Source organism: Phacochoerus africanus, chromosome 4, assembly GCF_016906955.1.
Source record: "Phacochoerus africanus isolate WHEZ1 chromosome 4, ROS_Pafr_v1, whole genome shotgun sequence".
Lineage (NCBI taxonomy): Eukaryota > Metazoa > Chordata > Mammalia > Artiodactyla > Suidae > Phacochoerus > Phacochoerus africanus.
In genome coordinates this window covers 79495308-79517528 of record NC_062547.1, presented here as the reverse complement: position 1 = coordinate 79517528, position 22221 = coordinate 79495308, and the positions used below count along the sequence as shown (strand labels likewise).

Genomic DNA, 22221 nt, shown 5'->3' with positions numbered 1-22221 from the left:
GTATTTGGAATCTGAGCAGACTCCAGATGTGGCCTGGCCTCCCTGCCAGGCTGAAGCTGAACCAGACTCTTCCCTGCCCCCTGCTGCTTCCTTCACCTGGGGCTTCAGTCCTACTGAAATCACGTGCATGGAGAGACTGCCAGCTGCCCTGCCCCACCTCCTCCTGGGGGCCCCCAGCACCCCACCAGGCTTTCTGCCAGGCATCCTGAAGATGCTCACTCCTCAAGAAGGTAAGAAAAGAGGCAGCCCCCGGGACACCTGCAATCAATCTCATCTACACAAACTCCAGAGGCTTCCAGGTGTTTCTAGAGGCAGAGGCAGGTCTGCACTCATGTTACTACTGTATGCTGGGTATGCCCCACGGCTGTTCCTTGGGACAGCCTAAGATTGAAGCCAAGGATGTGACAGTAACAGAAGACACAGCAGGGCATTTCTACAAAGAGCCAAACCAACTGGATCCAAGGTGGGCTACTTGATTGATCACGTGTAAGCTGTCCGATACCCAGCAGAGTGCAGGGAGATGAGGTGGAGGGTTGCAGGATGTTGGGGGGAGGGAGATGGGAGGGAGTGGGGGGCAGGAAACGACATTTGCTGAGACCCACCCTGATCTAGGTGTCTTTTGCAGCACTTTGCATGCTCAACCTCGGTGGAGCCTCCCAACACCCAGGAAGCCGAGGCCCTGAGTGGTGGCTGGCCCTGCCTGTCCCCACAGTGCTGGCCTCCAGGCACTCACCCTGCAGTCCCCGCGCACACAGAGGCTGAAGGCGTCCTTGTAGGAGCAGCGCGTGCCATCGTGTACCATGCGCTTCATGGACACCACCTCCCCGGTCTCCTTGGACTCGCAGTAGAGGTGGCATCTCTCCTTAGCTGGAAGGGAAGCAGCGGGGTGTTGGCAAGGCCGGCCGGCAGCACCGCTCACTTTGCCAGCAGCTTCTTTCCCAAGTCCGCTCAAGAGAAGCACCTTGTTAAGGAGAAACTCCCAACCCCTAGGGTCTTCTCAGGGTTCACCTGCCCTCCTCCTCCCACGGGGGCAGGGGTGGTGGTGGAAGAGAAAGGGGAAAGGTGGGAATCAGGCAGGTGCCTGGAGTCCTCTCTGTGACCCTGGTGCATGGGACTGAGCTTCTCCCAACCGAGCCAGCCTGTTGTTGGTACCAGGTCGCAGATCCCCAGACCCTGCCCCCCCCCCAGGGGAAAGGCAAATGGGTGTTTGCCAGGTTTCTTCCTGAAGACCCTCTTCAGCCAACCTTCTCTGAAACCCCCAGATAAGACCAGATGCCCCTTGATTCAGTTTCCTGTCCTTGGCACCTTCCCTTCTCAGCAGTTATCTCAGAAGTCACTAAAACAGAAATTCTTACTTGATTTTCTGCCAGACCACAGCCTCCCCCTGAGAAGGGGACCCTGTCTGCTCTGGCACTCCCTCCCTGCACGTCCCTGTGGGGCTTTCGACAGGCTGGTGTGACACACATGGGTGCTGGATACAGTAGGGCAGGCCCAAATACCCACCCCCCGCCCCCCTGCCCAATGCGTGGAAGGAACAGAAACTGTTTCTCCATCATAAGGTGGGAGAACTCACATGAAATATAAACACTCTCATGCCTGAAGCTACCAGACTTTTCAGTTCCAGGAGCCAACAAATTTCTTTTGATGCTTAAGCCACTTCAACTCACTTGGAACTGAGAGTTCCCACCGAAAGAGGAGAGGCTGGATGTCACCCAATTCTTTGGTCGACTCCACCACCGTCCCCCTCGGCGCAACTCCAGCTTTGTCCACTGCGTGGCTGCAGGAGCCTGGGTCAGTTGCACCCTGCCCTCTCCCCTGCTGCCAGGCCTGGGATGGGTGGGGGCGTTGTCTCAGGCTCTTCTGAGACTCTAGTTCTGCTATAAGCCCTCAACCCAGGAGTGGGTCCCAGCAGCCACCCCGCCTGGGTGGGCTCTGCTGGCAGCCCGGTGTGTCCACGTAAGTGGCCCAGAGAGCCCCGGCCAGTCCGCTGAGCGCCCACATCCCTTGGGGCTCACCATCCCGGTGCTCGTGGGGAAGCCAGTGGTGCTGGGCGTCACCGTGCTCAAAGTACAGGTCCCACTGTCGGCACTGCTCCTCGCGGAAGTCGGCCAGGGCGTCAGGGCAGTCCTGGGAGTTGCAGAGCTGGAAATCGTAGGCAAGGCCTGAGCAGGTGCGGCCTCCATTGGCTGGGCTGGAGGAGAAAGCAGAGAGGCCTTGCAGCTCGGTGCCAGCACTCGGGGGCCACTTGTGGGAGGGAATCCCTGAGCCTTGGGGGTGGGGTGGGGGGCAGCTCTACCCGCAGGACATGGGCAATCCCCAGGCTCCAGAGCCTTGGAGCATCAGGTCTAGAAGGGGCTGGTAATCCTCCCTCGAGGGCCCTGGAAAGGGAGCATCTACTCAGCTCTGTGCACCCCCACCCCACCCGTCCTGTCGCTGTGGCTGAGAACTGACAGTGAGCTGCAACTGGATGTTTATGCTCTGCTGCGCCTCCTGCCACCAACCCCATGGGGGAGGGTCCAGGTGAGTTCCTCCTACAGCCCGGCAGGGCCTGGGCCTCACACAGGGTGGGAACTCAGAGAAACTGTCAAGCAGTGGAGCCCGGTTGCTAGTGTTCTTCACAAGGCTGGGGCACAATAGACACGCCAGCCCCTGGCTCTGCTCCGTCTTGAGAAAACTCAGGCTGCATTTCTGTAATTTCCTCACTTGGCTGAGAGCAGTACCAGTCCACAAAGCACTAACCCCACAGCAAAAGCACCTGGCTGGTGGCCAGCAGATGGCTCTGGCAGGCAGGGTGATGGGCTGGGGCAGGAGCTGGGGGGCTTCAGTGTCGCCACCTGCCGGGCATGGCAGAGCCAAGTGGAACCCGAGGCCCACCTGAGACCTGGGCAAAAGTCATGCTCTGCCTGCGATGAGGGCTGTATCGTTTAGCACAGCAGAGAGGACAGTGGAAGGAGCTGGCTTCCAAGAGGCCCCTTGAATGGTGCCGTGTTCTCAGGGGAAGTTGGTAGAAATAACAAACTGAGAAATTGGTGGAGAAAGAGCCACAGGGCCTCAGTATTTGGTGGGGACCATGCAAGAAAAGGTGGCTTTTGAGATTTACACCAGAGGAACTGAGGGGACCACAGACCAATGACAACACCCACAAGGATGTTGCCAGGAGGGGCTGCAGGCAGTGGTGTAGGTGTGGGGAGCACAGGCCCTTGGGCAGAGGGAAACTGCAGGAAGGGGCCGGGCTGTCGCTGGAGCCCCTGGCAAGCCCAGGCAGGAGCCACACAGATTTGAACAGAAATTCATGAGAATTCCAAAAGAGAGTGTGAGCTGGAGAATTCAGGAGAGGCTGGGGAGGAAGAGAAAGTGAAGCTCTCAAGTTCGCGCTGTAGATTGCAGTTTCATTCATTGCAAGGAGAGGGCACGGTGAAGACCACAGAGGGAGCTCAACCCAGCGAGCACCGGTTGCGGGGGAAGAGCTGGGAACTCTGGGGTCTTCATGCTGTCCCCATTGTCCTGGGAAAACGCAGGGAGCAGTAACTAAAGATAGGGAGGGGCAGTGTGAGGCTCAGCTGTGGTCTCCAGGAGGATGCATGAAAGGGGAGGCCCCTGGCGCTGCAGACAAAGAGGCTGTGCGGGGTCTGTGAACCCCAACATGCTCCGGGCACTGCAGCTGTGCCCCCACGGCTGTGCGTGAGACTGGTGAAAATGAACCCTGGTCAGAGCTCCGTGTGGCACATCCGGTCACTGATGTGGAGTGAGGGCTGGCACTAGCCAGGGGTTGGCTACTCTCTGGGCCTGGCAGTGTTTGTGAATAGATGGGCTCACACGCAGGCCTGGCAGTTCTGCTCACGTCATTGCTGCCCCTGTCCCTTGCTGCCACCAAGGCGGCTGGGCCAACCAGTGGGGTAAAAAATTCCCTAGAGTGGGCAGGTGGGGACGGACAGAACAGAGCCCCTCGGGTCCCCCAAGCCCGCATGATCTCCCAGGGCTGGACCTGGGGGTGAGTGTGCTGGACCCAGCATCAGGCATGAGGAGTCAGGGCCTGGTTGGCTCGGGCCTGGGGGAGGGGCGGGGGAGGCATGATCTACTCTTTCTGCTGTGCGCCCTGGACCCGAGTTACTCCTCAGTGCGTTGAAGGCGCAGCAGAGACTGATCCCCTGTGCTGAGTGCTTGCTGCATGCCGGGCGCTGCACCTGAGATGGGAACTGGCAGTCCTTGCCCAGCATCCCATAGCCTCTGAGCGTCTGACTTCCTGTCTTGTAGATCTCAAAGCAAGTTTAATAGCCTGAGGGGTGCCTGAGGGGAGCCAGGGGAGCTCTGAGGCTGGCCCAGGGCATGGGGCCTGCACGGGCAGCAGGAGAAGGAGCGTGGGTGGAGGAGGAAGTCCACCACGCCCACAGGCAGCCTCTGCAGGCTGTCTCTCCTCTGGGCAGGTGGGCAAGGGTGGCATGTGGCTGACTCTGCCTCTCACTTGATTGCAAACAGCTGCTCCCCTGCCCATGCTCCTGGTACCCTAACAGAACCCTCCTCTTTTTTTTTTTTTCTTTTTAAAATATTTTATGGCCCTACCTGCAGCATTTGGAAGTTCCCTGGCCAGGGATTTAATCCCAGCCACAGCTGCGGCAATGCCAGATCCTTTAACCCACTGTGCCTGGCTGAGGATCAAACCCACGCCTCTGCAGCAACCCGAGCTGCTGCAGTTGGATTTTTTTTTCTTCCTTTCTTTTTGTCTTTTCCATATGCACCTGTGGCATATGGAAGTTCCCAGGCTAGGGGTCGGATTGGAGCTGTAATTGCCAGCCTTCACACAGCCACAGCAATGCGGGATCCGAGCCACATCTGTGACCTACACCACATCTCACAGCAATGCTGGGTCCCTAACCCACTGAGCAAGGCCAGGGATTGAACCCATGTCCTCCTGGTGACTTGTCAGTTCATTACTGCTGAGCCATGGCAGGGACTCCTGCAGTTGGATTCTTAACCCACTGCGCCACAGGGGGCACTGGAGAGAGCCCCTGTCTTTATGTCCAGTGCCCCATCTTCTGTCCTTGACACCCTCCACCAAGAAGAGCAGAGCAGGTCGTGTCTGGAGTAGGATGTGGGCCAGGAGCGGGGAATGACCCCAGACGGTCCAGTGAGGGGACCAGCTTTCCAAGGCTCCAGGGCTGGCTCTGCTCCCAGCAGCCTGTGTGGCGTGAGCCCTCCCCGAAGTCTCAGCCCCCTCCCAGGGAAGGTGAGATGGGCCTGGGCTGCCTGCCCTCACACCCTCTCCAGAACTGAGGTCCGCAGAGGCCTTGGAGGATAGGGTGGGCTGGCGAGGGGCCTTGGAGGCTGCAGCTGCCACCCAGGAAGGCTGGAACATATCAGAGCCAACTCACTGTGGGTTGTCGCACTGGCGGGTCCTGAACTTCACACCCGTGCCGCAGGTGCGCGAGCAGGAGCCGAAGGGACTCCAGGCACCCCAGTTGCCGTCTCGTTTGAGGATGTCAGGTGTCAGCCAGATGCAGTGTCCTTTAAAGCAGTGCTGAAAGGCACAAGGTCACATGCCCCCGCTCTTCAGCCTGGAGCGCCCGTGATGACTACCAGGCCCTGGAGGCACAGGGAGTGCGGACCCCACTCACCCCTAGAAGCTCAGGGCCTGGTCGGGTGTTGGTCCACCCAGCTCCCCCGACCACTATCCTCTTCGCCTTGTTCCACCTACTCTGTCCATCAGCCAGCGCCCGCCCCACACCTTCATCTGTGGCGTGAAGCCACCAGCCAGCCTGGTGACACAGGGCCATTTATAAAGATGTAAGCAGCACATCAAGGCAGGGACTCAAGAGACATATAAGATCTACTTAAGTAAAAAAGCAATTTAGTTCTCGTTGTGGCTCAGCGGTAATGAATCTGACTAGTGTACATGGGGACACAGGTTCAATCCCTGGCCTGGCTCAGTGGGCTAAGGATCTGGTGTTGCTATGAGCTGTGGTGTAGGTCACAGACGTGGCTCAGATCCTTCTTTGCTGTGGCTGTGGTGCAGGCCAGCGGCTACAGGTCCGACTGGACCCCTAGCCTGGGAACCTCCATATGCCACAAGTGTGGTCATAAAAAGAATAAATAAATATATACATACATACATAAATAATTTGGAACAACAAGGACTGACTGTATAGCACAGGGAACTGTATTCAGTATATTCAATATCTCACAATAACGTATAATGGAAAAGAATCTGAAAAAGAATGTATACACACATATATTCTTTAGTGGTCATACTGCCCTGTGCTTTGTTAATTTTAAAGCTGTTTCATTATAAAAGGTCATTAAAAGCAAGAATGATTATTTCCTCAACAATAGATTAAGATTGTTTTTAAAGCATCTGTCTTTTCTACCAAAGTTCCATATATATATACATACATATACATACACACGCATTCTGAATCACTTTGCTGTACACCTGAAACTAACATGATATTGTAAATGAACTATATTTCTTTTTTTAAATTTATTTAAAGGACTTTATTCTCCAGATAGGAAGGCTACGAAGTTAGAAATTTTTACCACCGCGTTTAATAATCCTCGATTCTCCAAAATAGCCACCGGCTTTTCCCACTCAGCACAGACACTCAGGTTCCACAAGCACCTTGTGAAACTGATGCAATCAGAACCACCATGCCTTCTCAGGAGAGCCCATGGTCAGTCTTTTTTAAAAGGCTTTGCATTCTCTCTCTCTTTAAATTTTTTAAAAATTTGTTTTGCTTTTTAGGGCAGCACCTGTGGCATAAGGAGGTTGCCAGGCCAGGGATCTAATCAGAGCTGTAGCCGCCAGCCTACACCACAGCCACAGCAACACAAGATCTGAGCTATGTCTGTGACCTTCACCACAGCTCACGGCAACGCCGGATCCTGAACCCACTGAGCAAGGCCAGGGAACCCGCAACCTCATGGTTCCTAGTCGGATTCATTTCTGCTGCGCCATGACGGGAACTCCCTTATCCTCCTGTCTTAACCACTCCAGGGCCAGGTACCAGATGACTAGGGGCAGCCCCTATACCCTAGAGCCCACTAAAATCACTGATGCTAGCCAATCCTAAGACCGCTTTCCTGGCCTTGCTGTTCCTTTCTGCAGGTGCTGCGGTTCTCGCCCACCTCTGCTCTCCAACCCATCCTGGCATTTCCTCGTGTGGCCCTCCTGTGGCCACTCCCTTTGGGATTTGTGAGGAACAAACCATCTTTTCAATGGCAATCATCCCCATGGGTTGGACTTACTACATCTCAACTTCTCTAATAATACACTATATATATATTTTTCCTTTCTCAGCCACACCTATGGCATGTGGAAGTTCCCAGGCCAGGGACTGAATCCAAGCCGAGGCTTCCACATATGCCGCAGCTGCGGCAACGCCAGATCCTTAACCCACTGTGCTGGGCTGGAACTCAAACCGGGGCAGCCACAAAGACAAGCCAGATCATTAATCCACTGCACCACAGGGGGAATTCCAACACTGTATTTTTTTTTTTTTTTGGTCTTTTTGCTATTTCTTTGGGCTGCCCCCGCGGCATATGGAGGTTCCCAGGCTAGGGGTCGAATCAGAGCTGTAGCCCCTGGCCTACGCCAGAGCCACAGCAACACGGGATCCGAGCCGCGTCTCACGGCACCATAGCTCACAGCAACACCAGATCGTTAACCCACTGAGCAAGGGCAGGGACCGAACCCGCAACCTCATGGTTCCTAGTGGTCGGATTTGTTAACCACTGGGCCACGACGGGAACTCCCCCAACACTGTATTTTAAACAATAGAGTTGAATTAATGCGTTCTGCTCCTCGCATCTACCCTCCCTGGCCCTCCTCGCCTTGCGCCCACTCAGTGAGGGCCCCGCCCTGGAGTGCTGGTCCTATTTCTTTCTATTCTTCAGGCTTTGGTTGGGGTCACTGACCTGGAAGGTCCTCTGAGCTCCCGACAGGCCACTCCCCATCCCTTCCCTCAGCACCGAGTCACGGCTGCCCTGTCACATTCACAGCTGTCCCCCACAGACAGCGAGGTCTGTTGGAGGCAGCGTGGGGTTGACACCCAGACAGGTGGATGAACACATGAGTGCATGAATGAATGAATGAATGAATACCGAGCTGAGCTGACGAATCGGCTTAGTTCTCAGGTCCACTGCCCACATCTTTGTCCAAGAGCACAAGCTCACCGCCCCCCTCAAACTCTTGATTCATAGAAAGGTGTGTACCCACTGGCCAGATCCTCACCACTTCATCTCGCTGAGGCCCAGGGCTCTGCACCCTGCCCTCCCTGCCCCACAGTGTGCAGCCCAGGCAGACAGTGAATGAGCCGTGAAACCGAAGGGCACAGAGCGGAAGCTGCTCAACTATGGTTCTGCTCTGTTCTCTCCAGGTCACGTCTGCTGATGGACTATAGCTACCCCGTTGCATCTCTGGGAGATGGTGGGTACAGAAGACTGTATGCAGAGGTATAACCTGGTGATGGAGGCCAAGATGGGGGAGCATGCTTGGGATGGCCCACGGTGGACAAGGAGCCCGGGCAGAGCCTGAGAGCTGTGCCACCCCTGCCCTGGGGGCTTTGGGGTGAGGGCAGAGAGGGACGGAGAGGGCCAGCTGAGTGTGGCGCAGCCTGTGTCCCTGAGATGAGCTGCTATTTCTCCAACCTGCCCAGATCTTCCCTCTGCTCTGTCCTCGCCTCTCTCCTAGCCCCTGTGGCTCTTCTTGCAGGAAAGGAAGAGATAAAGGAAGATTGCTTTCCAAATATAAGATTGTACTGTGTTAGGTAAGATACTGAAATATACAAGCACACACAGGCAGAGGGTTCTCATCCATCGACCCTGGGAGGCACCCTCCCTCATCTCTCCCCACACACGGGATATCCCTGATCTAGTTCAGCTTTCTGCCTGTGCTCCCTGTGAACCCAGGCAGGCTGAGCTAAGCCCTAGCTCCACCTCCTCAATCAGCACAACCGTATTTTCCAATACATAAAATGATGGGGTTTTTACTGGGCTAAATGAATGAAAGGTCCTGCTGCCAAAGAGTGAAGGGCCATTGCCAGGTCAGTGCTTTCCGTGAGAAAGGGGACTTTAGCCATATCTGCCCACCTTCCACACCAGACCCCCCCCCACCGCCCCCCACACTCCTCCTGCCCAGGAGAAAGGGGCCAGTCACTTGGGGGGTCAGGCGCTCTTTGGCCCACATTTGGCCAGTGGCTAGGGTTCCTGCGTGAGGGCCAGTCCCATACCCCTGGGCAAGCACACCTGCACAGGGTCTGCTCTCACTCTACCCATCTTCTCCCCACCGAGGGCTGGACTGGGAGGGATAGACAGCCTGGGGTAGGAAGCCATCCTGAGCTAGTCTCATTCTCCAGCTCAGCTTTTTTTTTTGGCTGTGCCAGTGGCAAATGGAAGTTCCCGAACCAGGGATCAAACCTGCACTACAAAAATGACAACACCGGATCCTTAACCTGCTGAGCCACCAGGGAACTCCTTCAGCTCAGCTTTTACTGAGCTCCCCAATGGAGTTACGGCAAATGTTTGGGGGCATGTTGTACCCTCCATCGAGCTCCTGCAGGGAAGAGGGTTACGAGGTCCGTTCTGGCATTACTAGGTTCCTGGAGAAATACTAAGAACATCTTATCTTCAAACTCGACAGTTCATTAAGTCAGAGGGCACAGCTAAACCACTTGGGGCACCTCTTCAAATACCGATTCCATGTCTTTAAACAAAAAAACACACAGAGGAATGTTCACAGCAGCACTATTGACAAATATAAAAAGGTGGGAAAAACCCAAGTGTCCACCAAATGATGAATGAATAAACAAACGTGTTATATCCATATCGTGGAATAGTATTTGGCCACAAAAAAGAACAAAGCACTTCAGGGTTCATCCAACACAGATGAACCTTGAAGATACTATGCTAAGAAGACAGACATAAAAGGAATATATCATTCCACTTATATGAAATTCCGGGTTAGGCAAATCCATAGAGACAGAAAGCAGATTAGTATTACCAGGAGCTGGAAAGAGAAGGGGAAGGGGGAGGAGACTGATTAATGAGGTCTCCATTTGGGGTGACAGAAAGTTCTGGAAAATAGATGGTAGTGGTGATGGCTGCACAACATTGTGAATGTACTAAACACCACTGAATTACACACTTTTTTGGGGTATTTTTAGGGCTGCACCCACGGCATATGGAAGTTCCCAGGCTAGAGGTTGAATCGAAGCTACAGCTGCCAGCCTACACCACAGCCACAGCCACATGGGATCCGACCCATGTCTGTGACCTACACTGAAGGTCACAGCAATGCCGGATCCTTAACCCACTGAGCAAGGCCAGGGATTGAACCCGTGTCCTCATGGATACTGGTTGGGATTGTTAACCAGTGAGCCACAGTGGGAGCTCCTGAATTACACACTTTTAAGTGGTCAAAGTGGTGAATTTTATGTTATGTGAATTTTACTCCACATTTACAAATGAAAAACAAAAATAAAACAATTCTTGTTGTGAGCCACAGGGGAAGTCCAAAAATAAAACAATTCTTAATCCTTATCCCAAACTAAAACCTTCGGGGTGGACCAGGAAATCCATATCTTTAAGAAGCTCCACCAGGGACAAGAATAAAGCAGAATTTAATGCCTGCGGTGGAGGAACCTCAGGCAGGTCCTCGTGGTTAGGGTGCCTTTCTAGGCCTGATGTTGGGGTACACAGCATGCTCTCCCAGGACTCGCCCAGTGCTGCTCATCTGGGTGGCTTGGTGGGCTGAACCCCCACTGGGTGCTATCCCAGGTTCAAGCTCATCTGCATAAGCCAGGCCCCCAGCAAGCAACTGGCCAAGGATTGGACATGTGATTTCATTTGAACCAGTAAGAATCAGGCTTGGAGTTTGTGCTGGAAGGCCAGGGGAATGAGAAGCTTTTCTTTCTGCTCCTTTTACCAAAAGGTGGGAAATGGGCTTGGGGCAGCAGCCAGGTGCTAGTGGGTGGCCATCCAGCTACCTCCAGAGCCAAGTCTGCTCACCAGAAGGCAAAGGCCATGGCACAGAAGATGGAGAGGCCAAGCTTAATGCTGGGCCTGGGGATCCAGTGGCCACCAGAATGTGGGCCTCAAGGTGAGGTGACCCAGTCACCCACAGTGTACAGAGGGGACCAAAGGCTGCTGGAACCCTAAACCTGGTTCTCAGAGGAGGGCATTCTGAGGGGGAGCTTGAAGCACAGTGAGGAGTTCTGAGACACCAGGTTCCCTCCAACAGAAGAAAGTGCTTGGAAGTTCAGGGGCAGAGACTCTGGAGTGTGGAGTGAAGGGTTACTAGAAAGGAGGCAGGGGTTGCCCGAGAAGGCCCCCAGCCCTACTCTGAGGGCCCTGCGGGGCCTGTCCCTGGAGATCTCTGTCACAGTACCTGCCCTCTGCCCGACTCACCTTGCCAGGTGCACACATGGTCCCGTCCAGAGGGGGCCCCTTCTTGGTCTTGCAAAAGTAGGGGTTATCAGGGTGGCTGCACCACAGCTGCTTGCAGGGGTCGAAGGTCCGAAACTGGAAGAGAGCACCAGCAGCTAGCCAGGTCACCTCCCACTTCGGGGACCCTCCAGGGTGCCAACCTGTCATCCGGTGTCCTCCTGCACAGCTGCAGAGCCAGGAAGGACTCGGCTGCCCATGACAGGCCTGTGTGGTGCCCAGAACTCTGTGATTCTGGGGCTGTGAGAACCTTGAGTGTACAGCACGGTGCTTCACGACCTTGTGGGCTGCATGGCCTCCCCAGCCTCCAGCCTTGGTGGCTGCACCTCTCACGGAGCCTGAGCCAAAAGCTGGGCACCAGTGTACTTGGCGTGAAGGCTGGGTGGCATCCCTCTGGCCCAGGTGGGAGGGGCTGTCATAACAGCGGTTCTCCTGTTGAACATTCCGCCACCTGAATCCCTCCCGGAGCCCTCTCCTCTGCTCCAGTAAGCCCTGCCTTCACCTCTGTCCTCTGGACTTCTGTTTCCTGTCCTCATGGCCCTTCCTCCATGACTTCATCCTGCTGAATCTCAGATCTGGCTATGCCACTCCCCTTTCCAGAGCGCTCCATCCCAGTGAGTCACTGTGCTAAGAATCAAGCCCACTCTGTTCCTTAGGCTGTTGTGCAAGGGGCTGGACTACCTGCATCAACACCCAAGTCCACCTCTTGCTCCTGTGTGGCCTTGGGCTGGTTACCCAACTTCTATGGGTCCCAGTTTCCTCATCTATAAAAGGGGACTGCTTTGCTTACTTCCTTTTTTGCAGTTGAGATGAGCACAGAGCAAACACTAACCATCACTAAAGCCCCTGCCACCCACGGGGTGAGCCTTGATCAGCAGACACTCAGTTCTGGTAAGCGACAGCTCTGTCCTGGCACTGGACACTGGGGAACAACTGCTTGCTATGTTGCCTCTGCTTGCTATGTTGCCTTACCTCTAAGCCTTCGCACATGTCGTCCCTGACTTCTGGAATGCCTCCTCCTCCCACTTAGCCACTTTACACCTCACTTACTCCGGGAAGCCCTCACATGGATCTCATTAGGTCCCCCCCCATCCCTTGCTGATCTCCAGGTCATAGTCCTTGTCACCTGTGTGCTCCCTGCCCAGGACCATGTCTAGACGAGCCAGGAGGGCACTGGGTACCAACTGGGTGAGGAGCGATGGGCATGGAAGGAGATGCTGCTGTTTTGGGGGGCTGCTCCACCCTGTCCTCGGGAGTCACCCCAACATAAGCTACCTCCCAGAAGCCAGGCAGGTCCGGGGCAGGCTTCCCCCAGTCCCCAGAGGTGTCCTGGGCTCTGACACTCACCGCAGTGCACATCATATAGCCCAGGCCGAAGTCGAAGCGGCACTGCTCATTCATGGAGTAGTGCAGCCCAGGGAGCTGGGGCAGCGCCGGCCAGTCATGGGCAAAGGGGTCATCTCGCAGGCAGTCATAGGAGCTGTGAGGGGACACAGGGGCGCCACAAGCTGCCTTCAGCGAGGCTGGCCATCCAGCCCATGAGGCAGCCGAGGCCCCTCATGGAGCCTCGGGGAGGGGGTCTTGCCTGCATCAACAACAGGATCTCCCCTAACCGACCTGAAGTGCTCTCCCCACCCCCCACCTTTTTTTTTTGTCTTTTTAGGGCCACACCCATGGCATATGGAGGTTCCCAGGCTAGGGGTCTAATTGGAGCTATAGCTGCCAGCCACAGCAACACAGGATCTGAGCCGCGTCTGCAAACTACACCACAGCTCACGGCAACGCTGGATCCTTAACCCACTGAGTGAGGCCATGGATCGAACCGGCAATCTCATGATGCCTAGTCAGATTTGTTTCCGCTGTGCCACAATGGGAACTCCAGCCCCCAGCTCCTCCCCTACACTCCCGGCTGGAGGACCCAGGCCCGAGGGCTCAGGTGCCCTCCTAGAGCTGAGTCTGGCACTTCGGGGTTGTCCTTGGGAGATGGGGGGTGGTACTCACTGCAGGTAGCGGCTCAGCTCCTGCTGGCTGCAGCGGGACCAGTGGAAGCGGTGGAAGGCTGCCTGCACCAGTGGTGCCATGATGCTGCCCAGCCGCACCTCGTCGCCGCAGCGGTTGCCCTGCCCGTCGTGCTCCATGCCCAGCCTGTGCGGGGAGCCAAGGCAGCCTTGCTGGACCCTCACCTGGTTGCACTCACCTGTCAGCTCCACTCCGCCCAGATGCTGGAGGGCACCCTCAACCACCCGCAGCTGGCTCCCACCACCACCCCAGACCTTAGCTGGCCTGGTCTGTCCTGGGCCAGGCAGTACCTATTTTCTACCAGCTAGATTCTTAAAGCCAGGGGATTCTGGGGTGACAGCATCCAGCAGCAGCCCCCTCAGGTATCCGGTCCCCTAGGTGGAGCACTGCTGCATGAGAATGCAGTGGAGGCCAAGGTGCCCATAGCCCTCTCTATACCCAGCAGCCCTGCAAGTTTTTCCATCAATGCTTAGACAGCTCCAAGATTTAGGTGGCGCCTGGAGCATGTCCCCTTCTCCCCAACTTCTGGGCAGAGGGATGGCTTCCCCACCTCCGGCTCTCTGCTCTTGGGCAAGGCTTCCTCAGAGCCTCAGTTACTAATCTGTAACATGGGGTAAGAAGACCCCCATGCCCAGGGGCTTGAATGGCATAATGGATGGAAAGCCCCCAGCTCCTGCTTGGCCCTTAATAGAAAGGGGGCCTCGGGCCTGCCCTGTGCAGCATGGGGTCAGGACATCACATCTTCAGGGCTGTTTGTGCAGGGCCTGTCCCTCTCAGGGCACAGAGGAGAAATGGGAACGCTGGAGCCCCCACCTTCCCCAGATAGCAGGGATGGCGAGGCGACTTACACATGGCCAGTCTCATGGGCCACCACGAACGCTGAGGAGAAGCCATCCTCGTGGTTCAGGGTGCAGCTGCGGACAGGGTGGCACATCCCAGTGACAGGAGCATAGCCTGGGAGGAGACAGAGATCGATTCCAGCTCCCAGGTCCAGAGCCCTGCCCGAACTGGGAACTTTGAACCCAACGCCCCTCAACATCCTCAGAGAAAACGAGCAGAGTCACCTCCCCCTTGGCTGCCACAGCTCAGGAGACTGCCCGTCCCCACCCAGGGCAGCCACGTGCCCGTCAGGGGCCACACCACAGCCGGTCAGTTTCCTGAGTCCAGGTGTAACCTAGCAGGATGCTGTGCCCCTCAGCGGCCCCCTGCCCGCTGTTCTATTTCCCCCTCTTGGCTGAGTGGCCCTCGGCCCCTGGGTAGCATGCCTCCTGCTGCTGCTGCAGGCACCCTGGCCCTTGTGCCTGACCACACACCCTGAGCCCACTCCCTCGGGGGGTCTTCTCTGGCTCCCCTGTGGCTGCTCTGGGTTCTGGGAGACCCCAGCCAGACCCACGGCCAGAGCGCAGAGAAAGCTGCAGTGACAGTGGCCCCGAGCTGTTCAGGGGCAGAGTTGGGCCTGGACAGCCGACGTGCCACACTGCTCAGCTGAGTCGTGAAAGGGGACTGGCCACCTGGATGGGGCTGCAGAGCAGCCACAGACAACAAGGCCCTAGGAGCCCTCCACCTGGGAACCGAGCGCTCTGGCCAAGGAGATTCTGAGCCACATTCCTGCCGAGGGATTCCAGGGTCTGTTGGGTACAAGTCAGGAAAGGGCAAGATGCCCCCACAGGCAGAAGGTGGGGAGGGCAGCACAGGAGGCGACGCCCCACAACAGGAGAGCCGAGGACCTTCCCCTGCCACCTGACCCCATCAAGGGCTTGCTGAATTCGCAGGTAACAGTGAGGGGACACAGTGGGTTTTACCGGCCCAGTTACAGTGTGTGGCCCAAGGAAGCAGCTGGGATGGAGCCTGACAGGGAGCAGGAAGGCAGGAAGGCCTCTCTGGGGTATGACCAGTCTGTGGACTGGCTGGTCCCCCCAGTTGGGCTGAGCCTGATCACGGGGTGTTTTTTTCTCTCCCCTCTCTGCCCCCACACACTTTGTCTTTTTCTTGTGTTTTTTTTTTTTTTTTTGTCTTTCGTCTTTATAGGGCCTCTCCCTTGGTATGTGGAGGTTCCTAGGCTGGGGGTCTAGCCAGAGCCACAGCAACACAGGATCCGAGCCTTGTCTGCGACCTACACCACAGCTCACGGCAATGCAGGATCTGTAACCCACTGAATGAGGCCAGGGATCGAACCCGCAACCTCATGGTTCCTAGTCGGATTGGGGAACCACTGAGCCACAGATGGGAATTCCTTCTTTTTCTTTTTCAGCCTCACCCACAGCAAATGGAAGCTCCCAGGCCAGGGATCAAATCCGAGTCGGAGCTGCCACTTACACCACAGCTACAGCACCCCACTGTGCCAGGCTGGGGATTGAACTAGCACCTCCACAGAGACAAGCTCACAGAGTGTCTTTAGCTGTCCCCAGGGAAGGCTTACAGGACAGCATTCCCAGCCACAGGGAGGAGGAGGGTGATGGGAGGGTGGGATGCTGAGACCCTGCTCCAAAAGGAAGAAATCCAGAGAGCGGGCCTTGCCGCTTGCCCCTGGACAGGATAAAGAAGCCCAGGAGTTCCTGCTGTGGTGCAGGGGGTTTGAGACCTGGCATTGCTGCAGCTGTGGTATGGGTCCTACGTTGCAGCTGCAGCTGGGATTTGATCCCTGTCCAGGGAACTTCTGTATGCTGCAGGTATGGCTGAAAAAGATAAAAACAAAAGACTAGGGGAGGAGTTCGCTGGTGGTGCAGTGGGTTAAGGACCTGGAGTTGTCACTGCTGTGGCTCTGGTCGCCTTTGTGGTGGTAGTTCGATCCCTGGCCTGGGAACATCTGCATGCTGTTGGTACAACCAAAAACAAACAAACAAAAAACAAAACCAGGGGAAGCAAACAACTGTGAAACTCAGCCTCATGTCCTGTCTGGTCTCTTCCTGATCTTTGCTGTGCCCCGGGGAGATGTGGCTTCCTGGAGGAAAGTGTCAGAGTCCCTGGTGGTTTTCAAGAGCCAAGAGGGCACTAGTGCTTGCCCGGTGCCTGACACAGGTCCCCTTGCCCGGACACCCTTCCCAGCCCGGCCAAGGCTGCCAGGGGCTCACGCTCAGCTGCCCTTCTTCCTGTGGGCCCCGCAGGGCGAGGCTCACCTTGCATGCCCGAGGGCCCAAAGTCCTGCCGGGTGAGGAAAATGGCATGATCGTGGTACTCCTCGTGGCCAGTGTCCGGCTTCTGCTGCAGGTAGGCCCAGCGGCAGACGTTCTCCAGACTCTGAGAGGGGTTTCCGATCTCAATGAGGCTCATGGACTGCAAGGGGCAGGAAAGACAGAGAGAGAGAGAGGAGTTGGCGTCTGCTGGTCCAGGTGCAAGCTGAGCAGACCTCACTGACTGGGGACCTGGACCACGTGACACTGAGCCTGGTCCCTCTCAGGACTCCCCTCCCACTTGGCTCCATTCTCCTGACTGGATGGACAGGCTCCTTGGCCACACCCACCTGCACGAAGTCACTGCACACTTCCTGGCAAGACGTGGGAGCAAAGCTCCGAGGCCGTCTAAGGGCCTCAAGGGACTCAAGTTAGGTCAGTGGAGCCGAGGTTCAAAAGGACCAAAAAAAATACCCGGCTGAAGCAAGTCTTGCCTGGTGGCAGCCACCTAAACAACTGCCCACAAGCTTCTGCCTCTTGCGCCCCAGGCCCAACCCTTCTTCAATCTACTCCTCCATCTGCCTGAGACCACCAGCCTCCTCGTGGGGTCCACCTGCCTCAAAGGGCTCCTCACAGACAGGTGTCCAGGGGGTCTGGCACCCACATGGCTCACCTGAGCTCTAATGGGATCTCCCCCTACTCCACTGCCACCCGGCCCATGTCCACAGTCCTCATATGGGCCCTGCTCTCTGGGGCACCCCAGACCCCTCCATTCCATGCATAGGCTGTAGCCCTTAGCCAAGTGAAGACAGAAGACTCATCCATTTCTCCTTCAGATGTGATGGAGAGAGGCTGGGAGCATTGCCTGTTGCAATTAAGAGACTCTCAGGGAGGAACTCCCTGCATGGCTCAGCAGAAATGAATCTGACTAAGTATCCATGAGGATGCAGGTTCAATCCCTGGCCTTGCTCAGTGAGTTAAGGATCCGGCATTGCCATGAGCTGTAGTGTAGGTCACAGATGCGGCTAAGATCTGGCATTGCTGGGGCTGTGGTGTAGGCCAGCAGCTATAGCTCCCATTCAACCCCTAGCCTGAGAACTTCCATATGTTGTAGTGCAGTGCTAAAAAGCTAAAAAAAAAAAAAAAAAGAGGAAAAGAAAAGAAAAAGAAAAGAGTCTCACGCCCAGTTCACTGAGGTCATTTGCATTCCTCCTGTCCCCAAAGACCCCTATCTATCCGTCTCCTGGCTACCTGCTCCTCCCTGCATTGGCTTCTCTAGGAAAACTTTTCATATGACTCCGCCTGTTCCCACCTGTGCTGGGCTGGGCACTGCACACAAGGCTATGGTGTTCCAGGGGGCAGCAAGGGGATGGCCCCAGAACTGGCTGAGGCCCTCACAGACCAGCCTCCCTCCTTCTGAAGGAGACGCGGGCACCAGCTGTCCAGAGCAAAGTGCAGTGCGGGGCTGTTTTTACAGCAGACAGGGCATTTCTCCACCCTGGGGCTGGATGGTAGCTGTGGGGTCCATGTATCAGGGCTCACACTATGAGCAGGTCACTAGGCTCTGGGTTCACACATATCATCCAATTAAAACAATTGCCCTCAGCTATAGATGTTGTTATTATACTATTTTCCATATCAGACAATTGAAGTAACACACTGAAGTCTCACCTCTAGAAAGAGATGGAGGTGGGCCTGGAAACCCCGCCACTTCCAATGGTGGGGCCATCTCCCTTAACAGGAGGGGCAGGAAAGGAAGGGTGAGCACCATAAGTGGCCACCAGGTGGCGCTGCTGCCACAGGAAAGGCGGCGTGGGTGCTCATCGGTGGGAGGGACACAGGGATCCCAGGGCTGTGTGGCTCTGAGTAACCCAGGCACCGGGTAAAAGGGGACCAGCGAGGCCTCAGACAGCCTCTGGGGTCCGCCTTTAAACAAATCAATTAGGATCTGGGCTGAAAGTTCTGTTCCGATCAAGGCTGACATTTCCATTGTTTGCTCTAGAATGTGCTGAATTATTTATGCTCTTCCCTCTCTCTGTCAAGGAGACAAGAGCAAAGCAGGACCAGCAGCCTGGAGGCTCTGCAGGCTCAGTCACATATCCGGGAGCCCCACAGACCACAAAGCCCACCCACAGGGCACCTGCAGGTGACAGGTGAGGCTCACCTGGCTAGACTGGGGCTCTTGGCTTGGAGGCCTGCTCCTCTTCCCACACTACATTCTTTAAGTTACCTCACTCTCCTGGGCTCCCCATCCGCAAAGTGGGAACAACGGCACCACTGAGCTGGGAGCTCAGGTGCTACCATCCATGGTAACCAGCACCCATGATGTTCCTTGTCCTTGTCCCTTGGCTTGTGTCCTGGGGATCTGACTGCAGCCCCACAAAGCCTTCTCAGCTGCCCTGACCCCAGAAGGTCTCCCACTCAACCTGCCCTCCCAGAGACACAAAACAGGACAGCATGTGCGGAAGTGGAGTCCAGACCTGCTGGGTTCAAGAGGGACGAGTGCACTTCTTGACCTTGGCACTGCTGACATTTGGGGCCAGGAAATCCTCTGCGGTGGGGGCTGGCCTCTACTTGCTAGATGCTACCAAGGTGGTGGCGGGGTGGGGGGGGTTGTGGCAAAATTGCCTTTTGTGGGGAACCACTGGCATGGGGCACCCCTGAGGGGATCCAGCCAAGGAGCCTGGAGCTGGTGTTTCCCAACCAGTGGAATAGCAGCCGAGCCCAGCCCCCTCCCAGCCATGCACGTGTGACCTCGGCAGGCCACACCCCTGTCCTGTCAGGTGGGGGTGACACCGTGACTGCCCCCATAGAGATGATCTGAGGGAGAAGTGAGTGAAGTCATGTCAGGGGCCTCAGACAGGGCCTGCGTAAGCCAGAGGGGGTCCTGCAGGCTGTAACTGGTATGAGCAGCCTTATTCTGCTGTCCTTGCTAACGCGTGCTCATCTTACTGGGGACCCTAAGGCTCAGTGAGGGTAACTTGCTGAAGGTCCCAGAAGGATCGACAGGGCCAGAATTCACACCACACCCCCTGGCTGGGGGAAGCATGGGCTCCCTGGAGCCTGGGGGCAGTGTGTGTGGGGGGTGTCTTCTCCCTGCAGCTCTGGCCCGCAAAGCTGTCCCTGGAGCCCAAATTTCATCGGTACAGGCATCTCAAACCCCAACACCAGAGAAGGCTGGAAGGTGTGACCCTTATTTCTCTGCCAGGACTCCTGCATCATCAAGGTGCATTCCAGACATCCTCCCAGAAAGCCCACCTGCCAGCGCCGCAGTCGATACACGAACACCCCCAGGTTCAGGCCTGCATGGTGCTTCTGGCCCCACTGCTTCTTGTGTCTCTGGACCCTGAAGGGTCTGGCGCAAGAGGTGGGACGGGAGGGTCAGGGGCTGGACACCATGCCCAGCACCCATCAGGTTGGGGGTTCGGACCCAGTCTCTGGGGAGACCAGCAGGTGGTCCCTGGGGTGCTCTGAATTCCCTACACAGACAGGGAAGCTGAGGTCCACAGCAGGTAGGTGATGGCTGGGGACATGCAATAAGAGGACGGTGGCGCTGGGCCTTTGCACACCAAGCCCTGCCCCAGCACACCCTTCTCTCGCCTCCACTGAGAGACTCAGAACTCCTCTGACCCCTTCCTTCCAACGCTGAAAAATTCCTGAGAGCGTTCCCTGCTTGGTCTTGACCTGGCCTTTCATGACAAGATACCTTATGTTCTTTGATTGCCCCCAAGTCTCTGATTTCCATTTGCTTTGATTTTTATCATCTTAGGAAATATTTAAAATGAGAACTGTTCAGTAGCTTTGGTGCTTCCTCAAAAAATCAATTGAAAAGCCAGTTGCTATGCAACCCTCGAGTGTTGCCGATGTTCTGCTCCCTGGCTGATGGCATATTGTATAAAATAAGATAATCTCTTTTCTTCTGCTTTTTTTTTTAAAGAAATGGAGAAAAATGTTATCTCAAGGAAAAACTTGAGATAACTCTGAGGCCTCTCATAAGCTGGAAGACAGACAACATATCACTGGCACGAATGTCACCGTGGGGACAGGCAGAACGGAGGGAGGGTGTGCAGAAGTGGGGAAGCTGGTCTATTTCCATCACACTTTAGAATAAATAACAGCATCTGAATATCTGGGCCTCTTTCTGCTCCAAGTCTGGGTCTGGGCTTCATAGTCCCTAGTATCTCCCTGGACTTTGGGGAACAGCTCAGCCCCTCTTCTGGCAGAGGTCCGAGCTACAGTCCCTTGGTTTTTCTTTGCCTAAATCCTTCCAGGGGCAGGGGCCTCCCTCTGGGGCCTCCCAGAGGGAGGGAGGTGGTTCCATGAACAGCAGTTCATCGGAATCCATCCTTCCCAAGAGCCAAGCTCAACTCCCCAACCCACCTCCAGAAGCCTCTCCTGGCTTTTCCTCCATAAGCAGAGCTCACTCTCTCCACGTGAATCCAAGTGAATTCTGGCCGGGCAGTCACCTGCCTGGCCATCCCATCCAGGGCACCCCATCCAGGGCACCTTGTGCTCTACTTCCTTGGTGGTGCTCACCACCCCCAAACCATCCTGCTTGCTGGTGATGTCATGGGAGCTGGTGCCCCCGACCCGGGAGCAGGCAGGTCCCAGGGTCCACCTATTCCAAAGACGTGCCCTCCCGCTTCCCCGAGGTCCCTCCGAGGGACCTCACCTCCTGCACTGTGCGAGGGGAGTCTATGACCAGTGGGTGTCAGCCGTGACCGCCCACAAGAAGGTTAAGAACAGAAAGCGGAAAATTTTAGAGCAGTTTGATAGAATGAATTGATGTCTCTGGAATTTCATAATAAAAAGTCGGGACTGGGATTTTCTTATCATCTTGGGTTTATCACATTTCCCTTTTCTAGCAATTCCTTTCGGACGGACTCAGAGAAGTACTGATCAGTGATGTGACCTCTGGCGTGGAGGTGGTCTACAGCTCCGGTTGGGCACCCTTGGCCCTGGCAGCTCCTCTCTGGGTTGTCACTTTTGGATTTACTGTCTGATTGCTCCAGGTCAGTGGAAGCACCCCACCCTCCCTTCCCATGGGTGTTGCTCCTGAGCCCACAGCCACACACGCCACGCTGTCCCTGGGATCCCGTGCTCTATGCCAAGGCACAGATGCTCTGTGCCAGAGACAAGGAGTCAGCAGGTGGGGCCCCAGTCCCTCCGCATCCGATATCTGCCTAGTGCCTGCCCTCCTGGGTGTGGCTGGCTGGCCGTGTCCTCCTAACACTGCCATCCCCCAGCCTGTGCTTCTGCCGCGTGGCCTCCCCAGGGAAGGAGAGATTCATGCCCTGGACACCACGTCCCCCTCACAATCCTGCAACTCTCCGGAGGAGGACAAAGTGGCCCTCTGGCCCTCAAATGTTCTGGAATCCCCCAGGACACAGAGGCCCTGAGGGATGCCAGCCTTCCCTATGGCTTCCTGGGGGCAGGAGGGCATAGGAGGTGAGCAAAGGGGGGCAGACTGTGGGGTGAGCCTTGCAATAGGAGACTGGTCAGCTCCTCAGCACCCTGGAGCCAGTGGAAGTGGGGCAGCGTATCTTTCCCAGCCAGGCCTCGGGGACCGGGGTGGGCATGTGGGTCTAACCCCACATCCTGCTACGTCTTTAGTGTGAGGCCTCTGAGGTCATGGGCAGAGGCCAGTCTGCACAGCCCT

The 22221-nt window shown here is 56.1% G+C and overlaps 1 protein-coding gene across 1 annotated transcript in view; it reads right to left on the bottom strand.

Annotated features, from left to right (window-relative positions):
* ADAMTS2 (ADAM metallopeptidase with thrombospondin type 1 motif 2) overlaps positions 1 to 22221 on the bottom strand; it is a 220727-nt gene that overhangs the window by 24524 nt on the left and 173982 nt on the right. The window contains exons 6-13 of the mRNA XM_047777905.1: positions 16569 to 16725; positions 14301 to 14406; positions 13435 to 13578; positions 12781 to 12913; positions 11398 to 11511; positions 5370 to 5515; positions 2016 to 2191; positions 734 to 867 (exon numbers count right to left, since the gene is read on the bottom strand). Of these exons, the coding sequence (XP_047633861.1) occupies positions 734 to 867; positions 2016 to 2191; positions 5370 to 5515; positions 11398 to 11511; positions 12781 to 12913; positions 13435 to 13578; positions 14301 to 14406; positions 16569 to 16725 (1110 nt within the window). The remainder of the gene's footprint in view (positions 1 to 733; positions 868 to 2015; positions 2192 to 5369; positions 5516 to 11397; positions 11512 to 12780; positions 12914 to 13434; positions 13579 to 14300; positions 14407 to 16568; positions 16726 to 22221) is intronic.